Source organism: Pongo abelii, chromosome 8 (genome assembly GCF_028885655.2).
Source record: "Pongo abelii isolate AG06213 chromosome 8, NHGRI_mPonAbe1-v2.0_pri, whole genome shotgun sequence".
In the NCBI taxonomy this organism is placed as follows: Eukaryota; Metazoa; Chordata; class Mammalia; order Primates; family Hominidae; genus Pongo; species Pongo abelii.
The window spans coordinates 139,951,521-139,972,024 of record NC_071993.2 but is presented as its reverse complement, the minus strand read 5'-3'; the positions used below and the strand labels follow the sequence as shown (position 1 = coordinate 139,972,024).

The 20,504-nt window shown below is 57.3% G+C and overlaps 1 protein-coding gene across 5 annotated transcripts in view; it reads right to left on the bottom strand.

The window, feature by feature from the left end:
• INPP5A (inositol polyphosphate-5-phosphatase A) overlaps positions 1 to 20,504 on the bottom strand; it is a 244,174-nt gene that overhangs the window by 8,659 nt on the left and 215,011 nt on the right. For all 5 annotated transcript variants that reach the window (XR_008510733.2, XM_024253980.2, XM_054523088.2 and 2 more), the window contains one exon: positions 7,250 to 7,323. Coding sequence is in view for 4 of the 5 variants with exons in the window: in XM_024253980.2 (XP_024109748.1) it covers positions 7,250 to 7,323 (74 nt within the window). In the remaining variant the exon portion in view is untranslated. The remainder of the gene's footprint in view (positions 1 to 7,249; positions 7,324 to 20,504) is intronic.

The window sequence follows — 20,504 nt, the reverse complement described above, 5'->3', positions numbered from 1 at the left end:
GGGCTGGGTAGGTAGGGTCGCCACGGGCCCGAGAAGCAGACAACAGGCGGAAAAGCCTGGCTACGTTGAGGTCTTGGGGCAGGGCCGACAGCACAGGAGAGACCAACGGGCCTGGGAGGGCCCTACAAGGCAGGCTGGGTGGGGGCCCATGGCTTCGCCACAGTGCTCAGCCACCCTGAACCTCAAGCAAACAGCGACAGTTCATACCAGCTCCCTGAGCCGTGCTGAGGAAGGAGTGCAGCCTCACTTCTCCGGGTGGGCATCAGGGTGAAAGCCCCTCCTCTGACTCCCGCCTGGTTAAAGTATTAACCGATTACCACGCTGCTCTTGTGTACAAGGAGCAGGAGGGTGTAGCACACTACAGAGAAAACGGTTTTGACACACGCCCGTCACAAGCAGCACCTCATCAAAGCTGCTCTGCCTTCCCGTGCAGCCTGCAGGCACCACCGGCAACGCTGGCTTCAGACACCCGCTTCCAAACACACCAGCTGCCGCTGAAATTCCTGAAAAGGAGAAGGCCCTAAAACCAAAGAGAAAAAACTAAACGATTACAGCTGTGGCAACACTGAAGCTACCGAGCGGGAGAAGGAAGTGGCACAGACTTCCAAGAGGGTCTGGGGGGCTGGGCACGGGGGCTCACGCCTGTCATCCCAGCACTTTGAGAGGCTGAGGCGGGAGGATCGCTTGAGCCCAGGAGTTTGAGACCAGCTTGGACAACGTAGTGAGACCCCGTTTCTATACTAAATAAAGAAGTTAGCCAGGCGTGGTGGCGCACACCTGTAGTCCCAGCTACTCGGGAGACTGAGCGGGGAAGATTGCTTGAGCCCAGAAGATGGGGCTGCAGTGAGCCGAGACCACCACTGCACTCCAGCCTGGGCAACAGAGCAGGAGGCTGTCCCGGGCACTCCCCTCACCCATGTCTCGAGGGACAAAGCTCTCGGGGTGACCGGAGCCCTTGGCAGGCCTTTTCCGTGGGACGGGTTCCCTCACTGTCCTCCCACTCGGCACAGGTCCCACAGTCTGTATGAGCCGCAGACAGCCAGGGTTCGTGACCACCAGGCGGACGGGCGGCCTCGCTCCCTCCTGAGCAGCCAGCTTGCAGGCAGTCGAGCTCATTTTGCTAGATAATTATTACACTATAAATACACATCTAAAAACAGGAGAATGTAAATTATGGCCCACAGAAAGTTTGAAAGGGGCCTCCTAATCCCTGATTTAAAAATATATGTGTCCATTAAAGGGAGACGACCTCTGGCTGGACTTGTCTGGGCAGTTCATTCCTGTGTTGCGTATATTTTTGTCTTTTTCAAAAGCTGAAACTTGATCTTGCTCAGTAATTGTTCAATGAAAACATCCCTTTCCCACCTCTGAGAGTCTTTCTTTGGGAAGGAGTGATTTTTTCCCATTTGACGTGCTCTGAGTATGATAAAAACTTTGAAACATTTTGACGGGTAGCGATAGAACTTCTAAATTCGTCCATTTATTTTAGTAAACTTCACAGTGAGGCACACAGGAGGCCAAGCGCACATGGACACGGGTGCTCACAAGCCCACCGCACCCTGTGCCAGCCCACAGCCCAGAGGCCTCCACCGGGGAGGGAGGTGGGAAGTGATTCCCCGCCTGCAGTAACAGCACCCCTTGGAGTCCCAGGGCCTCCTCTCCACCTGTGCAACCCGGCTTTAAACTCACTTGTGGAGCTGTGTGCAGCGGCGGCTCAGTGCTGAGTGTCTGTCCCACTCTTCATGGGGCGGCTGCCGTGGCCTCCGTGTCAGTGCTGAGTGTCCGTCCCACTGGGGACTGTGTGTCCGTCCCATGGGCACTGGGGATACTTCCAAGTTTTGGGCAGTTCTGGAGTTGGCGTGTGGCCCCCTGTGGGTCCCTGGGACCCCTGCAGCAGTCTCAGAGGGGAGATCTACATTGACGAGGACACTCATTTCATGGAGCTGGCATTGCACGGATGTGGCAAACGCTGCCCAAGGTGGTAAAACTGCCGGCGCCGGCGTGGGAACCAGGCAGAGGCCGGGCCGTGCTGGGCAGGGTCTCTCCCAGGGTCAATCCCTCAGCACTAAACAAAAAGCCACCTTCACTTCCGAGGGAAGCAGGAGAGATGATTCCTCATGTTGAACCTCAGGCCTGGGAGATGGGGTCTTGGGCTGGGTAGGATGAGATGAGGCCTCCAGGGAGCCCTCTGCCCAGAGGCACGACATGGCCCTCGTCTCTCAGGGGAGCGTGCCTGCATCTGAGTCTTCAGCTAAAGCAGCTGCTCAATTTCACGGACACCATATTTTGCCAGAAAGATTGACAGACAGACTGTGGTAACTTAGACCTCGGTGGCTAACAGACATTTTCTCCAGAAGGGCGGACGAGCCTGCCTCTTCCAGCAGCAGCAGATGCTATTTGCTGCCAATGACAAAATTTAAGCTTTCAAGAAGACCCGAGGGTGTTGGAAAACGTATTCCTCCCGGAGGCTGGCAGCGTCCCCACCAGAGACTCCTCCACTGAGCTCTGCCGTTCTGAGGAAGGTGCTGCATGCACTGGGTGCCAGATGTGCCACTGCATTGCAGACTCCCACACCCTGGGTGGCTGGAATTTCCCGGGACCTGTGTGTGCGGCCGCCAGATCACGCCCTGGCGGAAGGTGCCCTCCCCATGCATCGGTACTTTTTTCACAAAAATGTTACTTATGTAAACATGTAATTGTTGTTATTTTTAAAACGAACTAATAAATATTTAAAAACTGATGGCAATGACCAATAGATGGAACCCACATGGACAAAAGCTCCGGGATCCTCAGTCGCTGGAAGAGGGAAGTGGCCAGGCCACCGGGGCGGCCAGCGAGGCTCTGCGGAGCCATTTCGATGGTGGCATGTGGTTTTTTTCTTAATAAATAGAATGATGCAGTCTCTTCACTATGTAAGGAGTCCACAGACACAGGGAGCCCCCAGGCAATGGACGTGACAGTTCCCATCCTCCATACGCTCAGCGTCCACACAGACAAAGAGGGAGAGCCAAACCCCTGGCTGACTATGCGCAGCACCACGGCTTCCGCGAGGAAACGCAGTGCCCCCCACATATCCGGAAGCTGCGACAGGAGCCACCCGATGGCCGGCGACACTGCGGTGACTTGGGAGCGTTCGGCTCTCTGGCTGCGGAGGGGCTGACCTGGAGGTGGGTACTGTCGGGCAGGCCTGGGCCTGAAGGCTCAGCCTGCCCAGAGATGATACCATCCTGAGGGGGACGCTGAGGCTGCGAGGGGTGAGCGATGTGCCCAACTCTGCAATGTCAGGGGCAGAGCTGGGACTCTGGTTCCAGACGCGCTGCCCTTGCCAGCCATGTTCTACGTGGGGTTTTGTGAGAAATGCTAATGCCTGGAAATGTCGGGCTGTCACGCCAGTGGAGCGGCCACTGCGGAGCCATCTTAAATCTCTTTATCTTAGAGTTAATGACGGTTAATTCTCAAAGTTAAACTAAAAATTAGAAATTCACTTCTAGCTAGGATGCGCAAAAAGGCGGCAGCTCCATGCTACTGCTGGGGTGTCCAAATCGCCGCCACCTGAGCCTGGGCTGTACCGGGAGCCACACGTATCAGGAGATATCAGGTGGGGGGAGCTACGGGGTGGGGGCTGCAGGGCTGCTGTTGAGGCGCACACCACAATCCTGCCCCGAGGGCCCTGGCTTCTGGGGAGCCGAGCAGACCAATGCTGGGTGAAGAAAGCCCATCACCACCTCTGCTCACCACTAAGGGCTGATGCCACCTGACCCCGCATCCACTCACAGCCGCCTGGTTTCCAGAGACCAGCGTGGGCGAGACTCATCCCTGCCACCATGGGTCCCTTGTCCCCCAGTAATTCTAAGCACACATGTAGAGCTTTAACACATTACACCCAATGGAAATAGTGCATGGCATGAAAGGCCTTTGGGAGGCTGCATCCTGGGTGCCGTCCTGGCCCGAAGGCACCATCTTACAGCTCAGGGTCCCGCCCGGGAGAGTTCTTTATGTGGAGGCAGAGGCAGCCCGAGGTCTGGCCAGCCTCCTTCCCGCCTGCTCACCCTCCTGCTCCTGTCCACCTCAAACAAGTCACTTTTGTGGCTGTCCCTAAAGAAGGCGCTAGGAAGAAACGTGCTTTTAGTTAAGGACAAAAACTGAGGGCTGTATAAATGTCTGAAATATTAGCACCTTTTCTGGCAAAATGACAGACACCATTCAGTTACAATTCATTCGGAGCAGAGTTCTATTCATCCATGGGGATCAGTGGCAAACACCTTTGCGGGAGAAGACCCCGCTGGTCTTCAGACCCATCTGCCAATGACACGTTTCTTGGCATCATTCTGCCAGCGTGCACACCAACGCCCCGGGTGCGGCTGTTCCTGGAGCTCTGCGTTAGGAATGCTGTCTCCTCTCTGGGTCAGCAGGTGCGGGTTCTCCCCATGGAGTGTCTACTGCCCGCGGGAGGGTCCTGCCCACCAATGCTGACAAGGTGCCTTGAGCCACTCCAAGACGGTGAACTCACCTCTGCCCAAAAACCGGGGTGGGGACTGTGGCAGTGACGGGAAGATGCACTTGGCTGCTCGGCCGGTTTGCAATGCGTTCACTTGAACAACAACAGCAAAAACTATGAAACGATTCTGAAAACCGGGAGCCACGGCGGGAAGGAGACGCTGCCAGACCAGCAGGTGCAGATGGCGGCTTGGCTCCCAGCTTCTGAGGAGCTGGGTCAGACACAGGCCTCAGGGGCCAGGCCGTGGCAAGGACACCTCCCCACAGCCTCAGGGCCCTGGCAGCCTTCAGGAAAGCACAGGAAGGCCAACGTGTCCTGACAGGCGCGGAGCTGTACGGGGAAGAGTGTGAGGTGGCAGGTGGATGAGCCTGGCACGCAGAGGCACTCGGGACCCCCCGCCAGGGCAGACGCAGAGGGAAAGTGGAAGCCAATCTCACCCAGCCAAATGCCAAAAAGCAAGCCCGGCCTGCGTGGGTACCCTGAGAACGCTGAGGGTTGGGGTCCACGGATCTTTCTGAAATGCCACTGGGCACGTGGACACCCTGGGAATGCTGAGGGTCGGGGTCCACGGATCTTTCTGGAATGCCACTGGGCGCGTGGGCACCCTGGGAATGCTGAGGGTTAGGGATCTATGGATCTTTCTGGAATGCCACTGGGCATGTGGGCACCCTGGGAACGCTGAGGGTCGAGGTCCACGGATCTTTCTGGAATGCCACTGGGCCAGTGTGGGCACCCTGGGAACGCTGAGGGTCGGGGTCCACGGATCTTTCTGGAATGCCACTGGGCGTGTGGGCACCCTGGGAATGCTGAGGATCGGGGTCCATGGATCTTCCTGGAATGCCACTGGGCGTGTGGGCACCCTGGAAATGCTGAGGTTCAGGGGTCCATGGATCTTTCTGGAATGCCACTGGGCACGAGGGGCTCTCTGGGGGCCTGTGTGTCCAGCAGTCAGACTTTAGATCCAAGCAGGATGGGGGAGCCCTCCAGGAAGAGGGGTGTGGGCCTGAGATCCCCTGGGGCTTCCTGCACCTCCTGCAGGATGAGGCCGGCATGCCTGGCAGGGAGACTCGGTGTCTTTGCAGAACAGGAAGGAGCTCGTGAGGAGGGCGAGAGGCCTGGGTCACCACTGCCTTCTGGAGGCTCCTCCAACCTGTTCAAAAACTTCCCCTGGACACCAAAGTGCTCTGTCACTTTCAAGGCTCAGCCCTCAGCACTGCCTCTGGCTTCAGGAAAGCCTGTGTCCCCAAGCTCCCTGAGGCCGCATCCTCAGGCTCCCACCCAAGCTCCCTGAGGCCGCAACCTCCAGCTCCCACCCAAGCTCTCTGAGGCCGCATCTACCGGCTCCCATCCTTGCTCCCTGAGGCCGCATCTTCTGGCTCCCACCCTTGCTCCCTGAGGCCGCATCTTCCTGAGGCCGCATCTTCCGGCTCCCACCCAAGCTCCCTGAGGCCGCATCTTCTGGCTCCCACCCAAGCTCCCTGAGGCCACATCCTCGGGCTCCCACCCAAGCTCCCTGAGGCCACATCCTCGGGCTCCCACCCAAGCTCCCTGAGGCCGCATCCTCGGGCTCCCACCCAAGCTCTCTGAGGCCGCATCCTCCGGCTCCCACCCAAGCTCCCTGAGGCCGCATCCTCCGGCTCCCACCCAAGCTCTCTGAGGCCGCATCTTCCGGCTCCCACCCAAGCTCTCTGAGGCTGCATCTTCCGGCTCCCACCCAAGCTCTCTGACGCCGCATCTTCCGGCTCCCATCCTTGCTCCTAGCTGAGAGGCAAAGTCCACATCTGCCAGTGGAAGTCCCCTGCGGCTTCCAACAGTGAGAACTGCTCTGTGCCAGCAAATCTGCATAAAAATGCACACAAACATCCACACCCAGGCACACATCTCCACGCGTGAACACACACACACGTGCACACACATCTGTGGAACACAGCCACATGCATAAGCCCTACACACACAGTCACACATGTTCTCACTCATGCTCACATATGCAACCATGTACACGAGCACACCTTGTGCACACATCCACAACTGTGTGATGCACATCTCATGCACATCTGCACCAGGTCTGCACACACACGGACACCCATGCAACATCTGCACATTCAAACCCAGGCACACACACGCATGCCTTAAACACATCCACACCCACGTAGACACACTGCATTTGGAGGCCCCAATATTCCCAGAAAGATCCATAACACACAGTCCCCATGGGCCCCTCGTGAGCAAATCTGATAAGAACATATTTTGCATATCGGAAAAAACCTTTTTTGAAAAAAGATAACAGAATTACTTATTACTCTCAGCTGCTTGCTTTCTTCATGTCATGAAAAGGGCAGGAGAAGGTGCAGTTTGCACACAAGTGCAGGACACACAGATACATGTGCACACACAAAAACACTATGCATACAAGAACACACACACTCATGCGCACACACACACGTGCACACACACGTGCACACACAGATGCACAGGTGCACACAGACACACGTGCACACACACACTCGTGCACATGTGCACACAGACACACAGACGCATATGTTCACACAGACAGACGCACCTGTGTACACAGATGCACAACACACACGTGTACACACAGGTATGGTACACACACTCCGGATGCACACAGAATGCACACGCTCATGCCCAGCACACACTGGCACACACAGACACACAGATGCACCAGAGACTGGAAGGGTGGAGACGCCGCCTTCCCGGCCGGGTTCATCCAGCAAACAGCATGCTCCTTACCTGGGAGGGAACGAGATGTCCAGTTCATACAGTCTGTCCTTAAAGACAGACAACTCCTTGTCAAACTCCAAGAGCTAAAGAAAAGAAAGAGCAGAAAATAAAGTCACATTGGTTTTCCTCGCTGGGGGCACGTGTGTCTGTGTGCAGCTGGGATGCTTGAATGCTCGGTGTGACATTTGCCCTTCCCAGAGCTGCCACATCTGCCACCAGAAAGCTCTGTGGTGCCAGCAGGCTCTGGTGTCCGCCTGCCTCTGCTGCAGACAGTGGGACCTGCGCTGCCCGTTACAGGCGTGCTCTGCCCACCCAGAGACCTTTCTCTGTTGGGGACGCCAGAGAAGCACTCGTGGCCTCGGGCACTGCCATGGCAGCCCCAGCAGCAGCCCCTCTCGGCCTTTCCTCCCTAGGGCTGGCTCCCCCAGCAAAAGGAACACAGCTCCTGTCCTGCCCAGAGTGTCAAGTAACCTGCAGAGTAAGCAATGTCAGCTTTGTGAGAACAGGTCAGGGAGAATGGCCCCAAGGTGCACACTGGTGAGATTCTGGCAGCAGCTCAGGGGCAAAATGTTCATTCCTACATGCACCGGAGGCAGCAAATGGCCTTGTCCCCTGAGACTCTTCCAAAACAAGCCCCAGGCGAGCACTGCCTCCCACACCTGCAGGACTGGCCCGGCCCAGCCCGCCCATGTTTCTGAGCAGACACCACGTGCACCCTCCCACCCTTGCAGGACTGGCCCGGCCGTGTTCCTGAGCAGTCACCACACACACCCTCCCACCCGTGTAGGACTGGCCCCGGCCATGTTCCTGAGTGTCACCATGCACACCCTCCCACTGCAGCAGGACTGGCCCCGGCCATGTTCCTGAGTGTCACCACGCACACTCTCCCACCGCAGCAGGCCTGGCCCTGGCCATATTCCTGAGTGGTCACCACACACACCCTCCTACCACAGCAGGACTGGCCTGGCCGTGTTCCTGTGCGGTCACCACGCACACCCTCCCTGGTGCTATTCATTAGTCATGTCCCCACAACTGTGCAGGGCATGGCACTGAGCTAGAGCTCCCTCAAAACCATGCCTATCCCAGCTCTTCCTGTGACCTCGTCCATCATCCCTGAAACGGACAATCAGCAGTCTCGTGCACACAGTCATTACCCTGTGCCAGGCTGCTACCTGAGCCACCGGACCAGGCCTCCTGCCTGGAGCACAGGTGTTCACAGCCCCGCTGCCTCTTGCCTCCTAAGAGGGTACAGCTCCAGTTCCCCTTCCAGGGAGCAACTCTCTCCCTCCAGCACCCACAGCCTCTGGGAAGGGCCCCAAGTCAGCTCCTAAGTGGGGTGGGGATGCAGCAGAGGCCTCCGGAGACGGATGCCCCTCCTCAAAGGCAGAGTAGGGGCATGGATCCTGGACCAATTCTGCACATGTGTATTTATGTGTACGCAGGCGTGTGTGTGTTTGCATGCAGGCACGTGTTCATGCGTGCGCAGGCATGTGTGTGTTTGCATGCAGGCATGTGTTTATGCATACGCAGGCATGTGTGCATGCAGGCATGTGTGTGTTTGCATGCAGGCACGTGTTTATGCATATGCAGGCATGTGTGTTTACATGCAGGCACGTGTTTATGCATACACAGGCATGTGTGCATGCAGGCATGTGTGTGTTTGCATGTAGGCATGTGTTTATGTGTATGCAGGCATGTGTGTGTTTGCATGCAGGCATGTGTTTATGTGTGCACAGGCATGTGTGTGCATGCAGGCACATGTTTATGCATACACAGGCACGTGTGTGTTTGCATGCAGTGTTTATGTGTGCGCAGGCATGTGTGTTTGCATGCAGGCATGTTTATGTGTGCGCAGGCATGTGCGTGTGTGCATGCAGCATGTGTTTGTGTACAGGCATGTGTGTGCACGCAGGCACATGTTTATGTGTGCACAGGCATGTGTGTTTGCATGCAGGCACGTTTATGTGTACGCAGGCATGTGTGTGTTTGCCTGCAGGCATTTACTCAGATACATTCATACACAGGCCTATAAACACACATCATCTCTAGGTCATTCTGGAGCTTGAGTTTGAGGGTCCCCCACATCAGAGATGCAGCAGGGTCCCCAGTCCAGCATGGGTCCCACTGGCTTCTCAGGTGTGGAGGTGAGGAGGCAGCAGGGAGGCTGCCAGCTGCTAGGTGCCACGCGGTTCTTGGCTCTGCAGGCACCAGCTATGAGACTAGGAGCCCAGATTTCCCTAAGGCCTGCCCAGGAGCATCTATGAGATCTGCTGAGAGTCAGAAAGGAGCCACTGCCATCCTGTGGCTTTCACCAAAATGCTGATGGCAGGTTCCCTGAATCTCTATGATACAACATGTTTCGAGATTTCAGGAAGGCACTGGAAGGAGGGGATCAGATCTCCCTTGCACCACCAAACCCTCTCATTCCTCCCAATGTAACTCAGACCTTTCAAGAATCCCAAGTATGGTTTTTAAGTTATTTATTTATTTATTGAGACAGAGTCTCCCTCTGTCACCCAGGATGGAGTGCAGTGGTGTGATCTCGGCTCATTGCAACCTCTGCCTCCTGGGCTCAAGTGATTCTCCTGCCTCAGCCTCCCGAGCAGCTAGAATTACAGGCGTGTGCCACCACTCCCGCCAAGTCTTTATTTTTTGTAGAGATGGGGTCTTGCCACATTGCCCTGGCTTGTCTGAGACTCCTGGCCTCAAGCAATCCTCCTGCCTCAGCCTCCCCAAGTGTCCTACTGCGCCCAGCCCCAAGTACATTTTTATATTACTGCCATGCATGAGTCCACAAAAAGCAGCTCGCCTTAGTCTACATGTTTTTAAGCTTTACACAAATGTTCTTCCTTCTTCATCCCACCCTGCTCCAGAAGCTCAGCTACTCCTGGTTCTCTGTGGGACCTGCTGGTGGGGCTGTGTCTCTCCATCACCGGGTACTGGGTGGCCAGTGTTCTGAAGGCTGAGTTGGCTCCTGAGAGAACTCTAAGTGTGTGGGTGGGGTTTTCCACCAGCTCTTTGACTGAATGCCTCCACTTCTCCTGGTGTGTATTTTTGTGGTTGTTCTGGAAACCTGCTGCCACTTGCATTCTTGTAGGTAATAGGACATTTTTCCCACATTGCTTTAAAAATCTTCTCTTCATGTTTGACGTTCCGCTGTTTCACTCTGACATGTCTGTGTGTGGATTTACTTCCGTTCCTCCTGCTCAGGACTCACCATGCTTCGTGAGGTTTATGTCTTGGATAATTCTGGAAAACACCCAGCCATCGACTCTCCAGTGTGCCCCTTGTGAACCCTCACTGTGCGAGCACTGGGCTCTTCCCTCCTCTCCCAGCCCCGACCCTCCTGTCCCATCCTGCCACGTTTCTGTGCTGCATTCTGGGCCATTCCCCAGGCCTGCCATCCCATTCCTCAATCCCTTCTCCAGCTGTGTCTACTCCAGCACTTAATTCATCCCTGGAGCTTTTAATTTTAATGATAATAGTTCTACAAGTCCTACATTTTTTTAATCTGTTGGGATTTTTTTCATAGTGTGGTACTTATGTTTCTAATTCTGTCATGCTTTTAATAATTTACAATATTATTTTATAATTTGTATCAATTATTCGATGATTTGACATTATTGAGGGTCTGCCCTGCCTTTGTTGTATTTCTGGACTCTTGCTATCTGTGGAATGTGTCCTTATGTGGTTCACAGTTTGCAACTGTAAGATCGTCTTTGGTGGGTCTTGATTTTTGGGAATTTTTTTAGTTGTGACAATGAATGTGGACCTGCCCTCCAAAGTGACCGACTGGGTCCCTGCACTGCACTGGCCTCCCACAGCTCGGAGTCACCCGGGGTGACTGTTTATGGCTGTTCTCAGCAAGCTTCCTCATGGCACCCTCAGGCTCCGCCCCATCGTGCTGTCCCCAGGCTCCGCCCCACCATGCCACTCACCTGCTGAGCGCGCTGTCCCCAGGCTCCTCCCCACCATGCTGTCCCCTGCCAGCCCTGCCATCCTCAGCAAGCTTCCTCGTGGCACCCCCAGGCTCCTCTCCCACCGGTGCTGCTCACCTGCTGAGTGCACTATCCCCAGGCTCCTCCCCACCATGCTGTCCCCTGCCACCCCCAGAGCTCCATGGCAGGGATGTGTCTGTCTGTCTTGTTAACCCAGAGCAGGGCCTGGCTCAGAGCAGGCACCTAGTGTTGTCAAATGAACACATGCCCCCGCAGTGCACCACGGTGCCTTTCCTGTTCCCAGCGTGTGGTCTCCAGACAATCTAGGCATTTGCTTTCTTTCTCACATCAAGTTACTGCCTCGATGACACTCTAGTAAAACTTGAAAAGCTGGAGATGCAAGTTCATAGCAGTCTCAGGGGCCTGTGCCACCCAGAGACGGGCATGTGGCACCCGAAGACGCCATGACCTCCGCAGAGCACACCAGGGAGTCGAGGTCGAACCAGACACGGCACGAAGCCTGGGGGTCCCAATACATTTTTAGTCTAAGAATCCAAAGAGCCTGGCTTTGTGGTTTGCTTTTGCCAAGTGTGTATTTATATTATGCGGATGCAAACTCTTTCTGAAATGCCCCCTGGAAACAAGATGCTCTCACCAGATGCCAAATTCTTTCTCTGAAAGTGGGTCCCGCTCCCCGCGCTTACCGTGGAAACACTGCCTGCTGCGTCCCGAGATGCAGGGCGGCGGGCCTGTCTGCCACAGTTAGACCTGGGGCTTCTCCTCAAACTCCCCTCAGGAAGACAGTGGACAACGGACCGCCCAGGAAGGACAGGCCCAGCTGTGCAGATGGGAAACCGAGCGTCGTCCTGCCTTGACCTGGGCCGCGGGAGAGAAGGGCCCGGGCGTCATGAGGAAGCACACGCTGCGCCACAGGCACCCCGTACCAGAGATGGGCAGAGGAGAGGAGAGTCCTCAGCGAAGCTCCCACTCAGGTGAGCCAGAACGACAGCTCTGCTGTGCAGGGCCCTCCAATGCCACGTCCTGAATGAAGTCGTCCTGGATCGGCATTCCTCCAGCCTTCTGCAGTGACCCCAGAGCTTTCACAGCTGTGGGGGACACAGTCCTGGACAGCAACAAAGTGCAGGAGCACAGATAGCCTCTGGCAGTGAGGGCTCTGCTCACGGCAGGCCCACAGCTCTCATGGAGCACTCAGGGAACTCTGGAGCCCAGAAGGACCATCGCCCCTCGCAGGCGTGCAGCACAGTGTCCGACCCTGGCTCTGGCTCCAGCAACCACCAGCACCCCTCAAGTCCTCAGCACCCCAATCCTCGGTGCTGGCCCGGCGCCTGTCTAGGCTGCAGCCGGGCCCGGGCTGTGCCTTCTCACGTGGGCCTCTGAGGGCCTGGGGCTGCTCCACCTCCTAGAAGCAGCAGGTGCTGCAGAGGCTGGGCGTGTGCGCAGAGGGAGCGAGTAGCTGGAGCTCTTGGCTGACATGAATTCATTTAGCTTCAGAGAGCAGAGCACCGGGCTTCCTGCACAGTGTGGCTATGGCACAGTGTGGCTATCACCCAGGGTGGGTCATCCCTGCCTCTGGCCGCCAGAGTCCAACAGCATGGGGTCTGTGAGCACGGTGCTGCGTGGCTGAGCACTGAAGTCGCGAGGTCACAGCCCTGAGTGAGTGTCCTCAGCCTGGTGAATGCACCAGGCACAGTGAGCACGGGACTGCGCATCAAGGGGCACGTGAACAAGAATAGGGAGAACAGGCCCGGGGGGCTCTGAACAGGGCCGGGGGGCTCTGAGGACGCCAGGGCTACCTCCGTGGGCTGGCGTGGGCATGGGGCCGGGGCTCTTGCAGGGCAAGGGGGTCACTGATGCTTACGGCTGGGGCTCCTGCAGGGTGAGGAGGGCGCCAGGCCGCAGGACACAGACTGTTCACTGTAGCCGGACACCCCTGAGAACCCCCCACCACCTCCCTTCCCGAGAGCTTCGATGTTAGCAGGAATGGGGGTGCCCGGGGACACACCCTGACGTGGAGCCCCACCTACTGGAACTTCTGATGCTGGGCCCCTCCGGCTACCACAGCACAGCAGCGAGTGAATCCCCAGGCAGCCCCTAAGGCCTGTCGGTGCAGGTTCTGGAGGCCGGAAATCCCAGGCTCAGGTGTTTCTGAACCACTCCAGGCCTGTGCACCCTTCGAAAGTTCCTGAGGCAGAAGCCACAGAGTGTGGCTGCAGCTTCTCAGTCTGGGCACAGCCCATGAGGCGCCTCAGGGGATAAGACCCCCGACCCTCCTCTACACTCGTGGGTGGAGAGACCTTTGCCCAGATCACAGGATTCTGAGGACCCCTCACTACCGCGGGGGTCTTCCCTGGTGCATCCAAGCTGGCACTGAGGGGCCTGGGGACTTCCTGTCCCCCTAAGGACACTGCTGGTCCCTGGGGGGCTCCGAGTGTGTGGACGGGCACGTCCTCACTGCGGCCTGGGCCATGCTGACCTGCTGCACACTCGGGGCCTCAGTCAGAAGAATACCATGCACAGTGCTCTGGAAATCAGAACTCTACCTTCGGGGAGAAAAGTCTCTGCAACTCCTCACCCTACATGTAAACAAAGTTCAGTATCACTGTTGGCTGAACCAATGATTGGCATTGACAGGGAAACGTGATGGCAGAAAAACTAAAAACCCAGCTTTCCAATCCTGTTCAGGAGGAACAGGGTCTGACTACAAGTGACGAAACCCGATCCTCAGGAGACAGGGCCACTGGACACCGTGGGAGAGTCCCACAGCCACGGGAGCCCACATGTGGCCCACAGCCACAGGAGACCCCACGTGGGCCACACCATGGGAGACCCCACACGGCCCACATCCACAGATAGCAGCTCCCAGCCTCGTGTTCCTCATGAGAGGAGACAAAGGACGGTCTAAGGCTTTTCAGCAGCTCTGGGTGTCCTTCCTCAGCACCTGCCCATAGATAAGACAGTCCAGGACAACAGGAAAACAGCCGAGCTGGGGTCAGCTGGGGACCCATTCCATGGTGCTGTGCTATGGGGTCAGCCAGGGACCCACGTCATCACACTGGCCCATGGGGTCAGCTGGGGACCCAACGACATTGCACTGGCCCATGGGGTCAGCCGGGGACCCAGGTCATGGCGCTGGGCTGTGGGGTCGGCCGGGGACCCACGACATCGCACTGGCCTGTGGGGGGTCAGCCAAGGACCCACACCACGGCACTGTGTTGTGGGGTCAGCCAGGGACCCACAACATTGCACTGGCCTGTGGGGTTGGCCAGGGACCCACGCCATGGCGCTGGCCTGTGGGGTCAGCTGGGGACCCACACCACGGCACTGTGTTGTGGGGTCAGCCAGGGACTCACAACATTGCACTGGCCTGTGGGGTCGGCCGGGGACCCATGCAATGGTGCTGGGCTATGGGGCTTGGCTTTCCAGCCTCTCTGCTCCGCTGTGGCCCAGCCCTCAACAGCCACCAAGTCATCCATCCAGGCTGTTTGGCAAGGGTTCTGCACACACACAGTCATGTGTCACGTAACAACGGGGATACGGTCTGAGAAACACACCCTCAGGCGATTTCGTTGTGGGACATCACAGCGCGTGTACGCTCCATGCCTGGGCTGTACGGTGGGAGGCCCGTGGCTTCAGGGCTGCAGACCCACACAGCAGGCCACTGTACTGAACACTGCAGGTGGCAGTAACACAGTGTAAGTACCTGGGCATCTGAACGTATCTAAACATGGAGAGGGAACAGTAAAAACACGGTCTAAAGAAGAAAAAGCATGAGGCTCTGTGGAGCCCCGCTCACAAAGGAGCTGGCAGGGCTGGGAGGGGCTCGGGGTGAGCGGGTGAGCGGGCGGGGGTGAGCGGGAAGGCCTGGGATCAACTGTGCACTGCAGACTTTAGAAATGCCCAGTGCTGAGAGTAACAATGTCAGACTTTATAAATACCGAGCGCTGAGACGCTGAGAGTAACAGAATGTACTGAAATGTATTTTCTCGTAATAAGTTAACCTTAACTTATTGAAACTTTTACTTTACAAACTTTAACATTTTTCAACTTTTCACTTTTGTCAAATTATACTTGGCTTAAAACACACTGTATAGCTGGATAAAATATTCTGTTTATACTATAAACTTTTTGCCTATTCTTTATATTTAATATTTCAAAATTTTAACACATTTTTTGATAAAAATGAAGACAACGACACCGACACGGGTCTAGGCCGGCACGGGGTCAGGATCATCGACATTCCTCTCTGCCGCCTGTGTGTCCCACGGAAAGGCCCTCAGCGGCAACCACCCGCATGGAGCCTCACCTCCTATGATAACGGCGCCTTCCTCTCGGTGGACCTGCCTGAAGGACCTGAGGCTGTTTACAGTACCTTTTTTTTATTAAGTAGAAGGAGTGCATTACAGTAATGGTAAAAAGTGTGGGAGAAGAAACGCAGACACCAGTAACACACTTGTTTATTGCTGCTCTAAAGTATGACGCGCTGGGCATCCCTGAGTGTGCCAGACTCTCCCACAGCTGGCGGCGCAGGGGCTCCTTCACACCAGTGCCGCCACGCTGCGATGTCACAACAGTTACATCACACAGTGAGAGGAAGCTTTTCAGCCCCACTGTCAGATTATCGAAACTTAGTCACATATGTAGTCTGTTGTTGACTGAAACGACATTATGTGACGTGACTGTATACACGCACGCACACAAGTGCATACAGGTACACGCACACATACGCATGCATACATCACACACACGAGTGCACACGTGTACACACACATATGCACAAACACACACAAGTGCACACATGCATATGCACACATACATACACCACAAACACTAGTGCACATGCACACACATGCGTACACACCACACACGTGAGTGCAAACATGTACACACACCACACACACGAGTGCACAGATGTACATGCACACACGTGTACACACACACACTCCCCCCACACACACACCACACACACTTGCTTTGCTCTTCAATTCCTAACCGGGCCAAGGAATTCCAGGCCAGGCGGAATCTGAGTGTGTTGCCATCTTTACTTCTGAGCTGCCAATCTGACCACCCAATGACGGGGTCCCTACAAGCAGCTCTGGGGATGCCTCCTTGGGGCCCAGGCAGAGGCGACTCCACAGTTTGGTGTGTGCACAGGTGTGCCTGGACATATGTCTGAGGGCTGTGTGTGCCAGGTACATGTGCCAAACGTTTGTGTCTGGACACGTGTATGGCTGGACTGCAGGGTATGGCTTCACTGTCACCACTGAACACTCCCCAGTCTTCCTCAGTCTCCAAGAGAGACCTGCAGAGCTGTCAGGCCCCCGGAGCCTCCTCTGGGGTCAGCACCTGCTCCTGGGTGGCCAGGGCCTCCCTCAGGCCTCAGCTGCTGCCGCTAGGGTCTGCCTAAACTTTCTAACTAAAAAGCAAACCTCCCCCCCCACACCCACTCACATGTACACGCCTGCTAACACACATACACGCACATACCTGCTCATATGCATACGCCTGCTCACACACATACACGCACATACCTGCTCATATGCATACGCCTGCTCACACACACACGCTCACACATGCTCACACACTCACCCGCTCAAATGCATATGCATACACACTCACACATGCTCATACAGGCTCACATGCACACACCTGCTCACACATGCTCATGCATGTACACGCCTGCTCACACACACACCCGCTCATGTGCACACGCCTGCTCTCACACATGCTCACACACGCTCATATGCATATGCTTGCTCACACACACATGCTGAGACACCTGCTCACATACCGGCTCACACACTTGCCTGCTCACATGCATATGCACATACGATCACACACACGCATACTATCACCACACATACTCATACAGGCTCACATGCATATGCCTGCTCACACACGTCTGCTCACGCTCACACATGCACTCGCCTGCTCACAAGCATATGCACACACTCACACTCATGCATACTCATACAGGCTCACATGCGTATGCCTCTTCACACACGTCCGCACACACACGCTCACACACACTCCAGTAAGTACAACCCCAAGGCAAGTTGTGGGGAAGCTGGAAAACTCCAGGAAGAAGGAGCAGGCTGGGGCTGCCCCAGATTTTTGGTGGCCAGGGGCTCCCTCCTTCCCATGGGGACTGAATGGGATTCCTTGGCCAGCGTCCTGCCTGGGTGGTGGTGTTTCAGGACTGCTCAGTGGACCAAGGCCACTTTCCCACCCTGTCTTCTGAGTTAGAAGGCCCCCAGTTTTGGCAGTGCAAAGCAAAAATAAAAGGAAATTCGTGTGTGGTTTGAAATGAACTTGAACCTTCAAGCTGCTTAAACGGTACTGGAGCCGGGGGTGGAGGGTTGAGGGCCCCAGGCTGTCCTCTGTCCACTGTGATGCCCCCAGGCCCATACGCACTCGCCCCCACACACTGACCAGCCCTTAGCCCGGTGCCTGAGAGAAAACCCCAGGGCAGCCTGGCTGGGAATCCCCGTCGCTCACTCGTGAGCCTGTCTCCTGACAGAGGCCTCCTGGCCTGGGCCTGCCTCCATCCTCATCGGACACGGGCTCACCGTGATGCTCCTACGTCGGCACTGTGCCAGACACTCCGAACATGCGGTCTTTACCTCCCCGGGCCTTCCTGCCTACAGGAGAGGCAGAGGTACGCACGACCGTGATATAAACACAAAGCTGCGCAGGGACCATGGCGGCCGTGTTGCGGGGGGATCCCGTGTGGCTGGAGGGTCCTGGCGTGTCCCTACTCAGCCACTGGCTCTGAGAAGTTGGAGGGAGCCTCGCCCTGCATGGCCGGCATGGGGGCTGTTGCCCCCGGAATGATGTAGGTGAGGGTCCCTGCTGCGGCTGGAACAAAATACCAGACAGAAGAGGTTTCTGATTAGAAACTGCACGCGTTGCTGTTGAATTGATAATTTGTATCTCTCTGAGATTTTTCACAAACATGATCACCAGTTTCGCACGGTCTCCCACATTCTTCTTGATTACAAAGTGAAGGCAGGCAGGGCCGTGTGGACAATGACAAAGCAGCGGCTGATCCTGGGCATCTGTCAGGGGCTGTCCCGGCCGCGGCTCACGCCGCTCCTGCAGAGACACTGGCGCTGATAAAGGAACGAGGCCCAGAAAATCAATGCACCTGAGGCTACAGCAGTTGCTAAACACACAGAAAACACCTCCCTCCAAGAGGCCGGCGCTGCGGAAACTCCCAAGCCTGGCCCTGGGACAGCCGAGGAAAATTTAATCTCTCCAAATCCTCACCAGGGCACTCCATCCTGCAGCCCTGACAGCCACACTTATAATTAAGTATACAATTTCGATGGGAATATCGACTAAACAAAGCTATAAATCATAGGAAAAGTCAATAGGCATGGACACATTCAATCATGTCCCGGCGAATGATTACTGCTCTTAAAATACAATAATTATTTTCAGGAGCCAACTTGAATTAAATTTCTGTCAGACGGGTACAAGACCGGCGGCTGATGAAGGATGCGATGGACTCGGGGCTGTCACTGGCGCAGGCGCATCCATCCTGCGGACGGAGTTTGTTCTCCACGGCTGCGGTGCTGTGTGGTTAACCGGACCCTGGAGATGGGATTATCTGCCCACGCTCCCCGTCCGACCAGCTTGACCCTCCGTCGATGGGGACAACTCCCAATTTCTGGGCACGACTGACTTGGTGTGCTGGCACCTCAGGCAAGTGCGAGGGCACCCGGGTCAGCAGGAACCCACGGGGCGTTCCCGAAGGCGCCGTCGTCCCACGCACCGAGCAGAGAGGATTTGATCAGCCGGACAGGAAGGCCGCGCCATCGGCTCTTCTCACCAGAAGCAGCCTCACAAGGCGCCTCCTGAGCTGGGGCCGCCTATCCGCCTGGGACTCCCGACATATCCACACAGTGCCAGAGGCCTCCGCAGTCACACGGGGTGTTTTCATTCAGAATCAAATCCAAAAGTTCTCTCAAATACTCAGATTAATTTTTCTCTAAAGGTAGGAAACACTGTAGGGCATGGTGGCTGCCGACGGCAGGGGCGTGCTCTGTGTCAAAATGCTGAGAGAAAAGGAGGACTTTGGACGCACATGAAAGACAATTGCTCCCAGATGCTCTAGACGCACCCCTCCACGCCGCACCCCCTCCACGCCGCGCCCCCTCCACGCCGCGCCCCCTCCACGCCCCGCGCCCCCTCCACGCCCCGCGCCCCCTCCACGCCCCGCGCCCCCTCCACGCCGCGCCCCCTCCACGCCCCGCACCCCTCCACGCCCCGCACCCCTCCACGCCCCGCACCCCCTCCACGCCGCACCCCCTCCGCCCCGCGCCCCCTCCATGCCCCGCACCCCCTCCATGCCGCGCCCCCTCCACGCCGCACCCCCTCCACGCCCCGCGTCCCCTCCATGCCGCACCCCCTCCACGCCCCGCGCCCCTCCACGCCTGGCGCCCCCTCCACGCCCCGTGCCCCTCCACGCCGCACCCCCTCCACGCCCCGCGCCCCTCCACGCCGCACCCCCTCCACGCCCCGCGCCCCTCCACGCCGCACCCCCTCCACGCCGCACCCCCCTCCACGCCGCACCCCCTCCACGCCGCACCCCCCCTCCACGCCGCACCCCCTCCACGCCGCACCTCCCTCTACGCCGCACCCCCCTCCACGGCCATGCCCCTCCACGCCGCACCCCCTCCACGCCGCACTCCCTCCACGCCGCACCCCCCTCCACGCCATGCCCCTCCACGCCGCACCCCCTCCACGCCGCACTCCCTCCACGCCGCACTCCCCTCCACGCCGCATCCCCCTCCACGCCCTGTGCCCCTCCACGCCCTGTGCCCCTCCGCGCCGCACCCCCCTCCACGCCCTGTGCCCCTCCGCGCCGCACCCCCCTCCACGCCCTGTGCCCCTCCGCGCCACACCCCACTCCATGCCACACCCCTCCATGCCGCACCTCCTCGCCACGCCCCTCCACACCACACCTCCTCCACGCCACGCCCCTCCACACTGCGCCCCCCTCCACTCTCCACCCCTCTCCATGCCACGCCCCCCTCCACGCCATAGCCCCCTCCACGTCACACGCCCCTCCATGCCACACCCCACTCCACGCAGCCCCGGCTGGGACCTGTCCCCCGCCACCACCCTACCTGTGGATGAGGGAGCCTCCCTCTTCCCTGTCTCCTTGCTCCTTCCAAAACATTCCATCTCCCTTGGCTGCCCTGGAATCCTCCTCCAAGGGACCCTCCACTTTTTCACGCCCTGTGCAAGGTCCCTGGAGACTTCGCTCCCCTGGCACTGAGGAGCCAGCTCTGCTAGGGAGA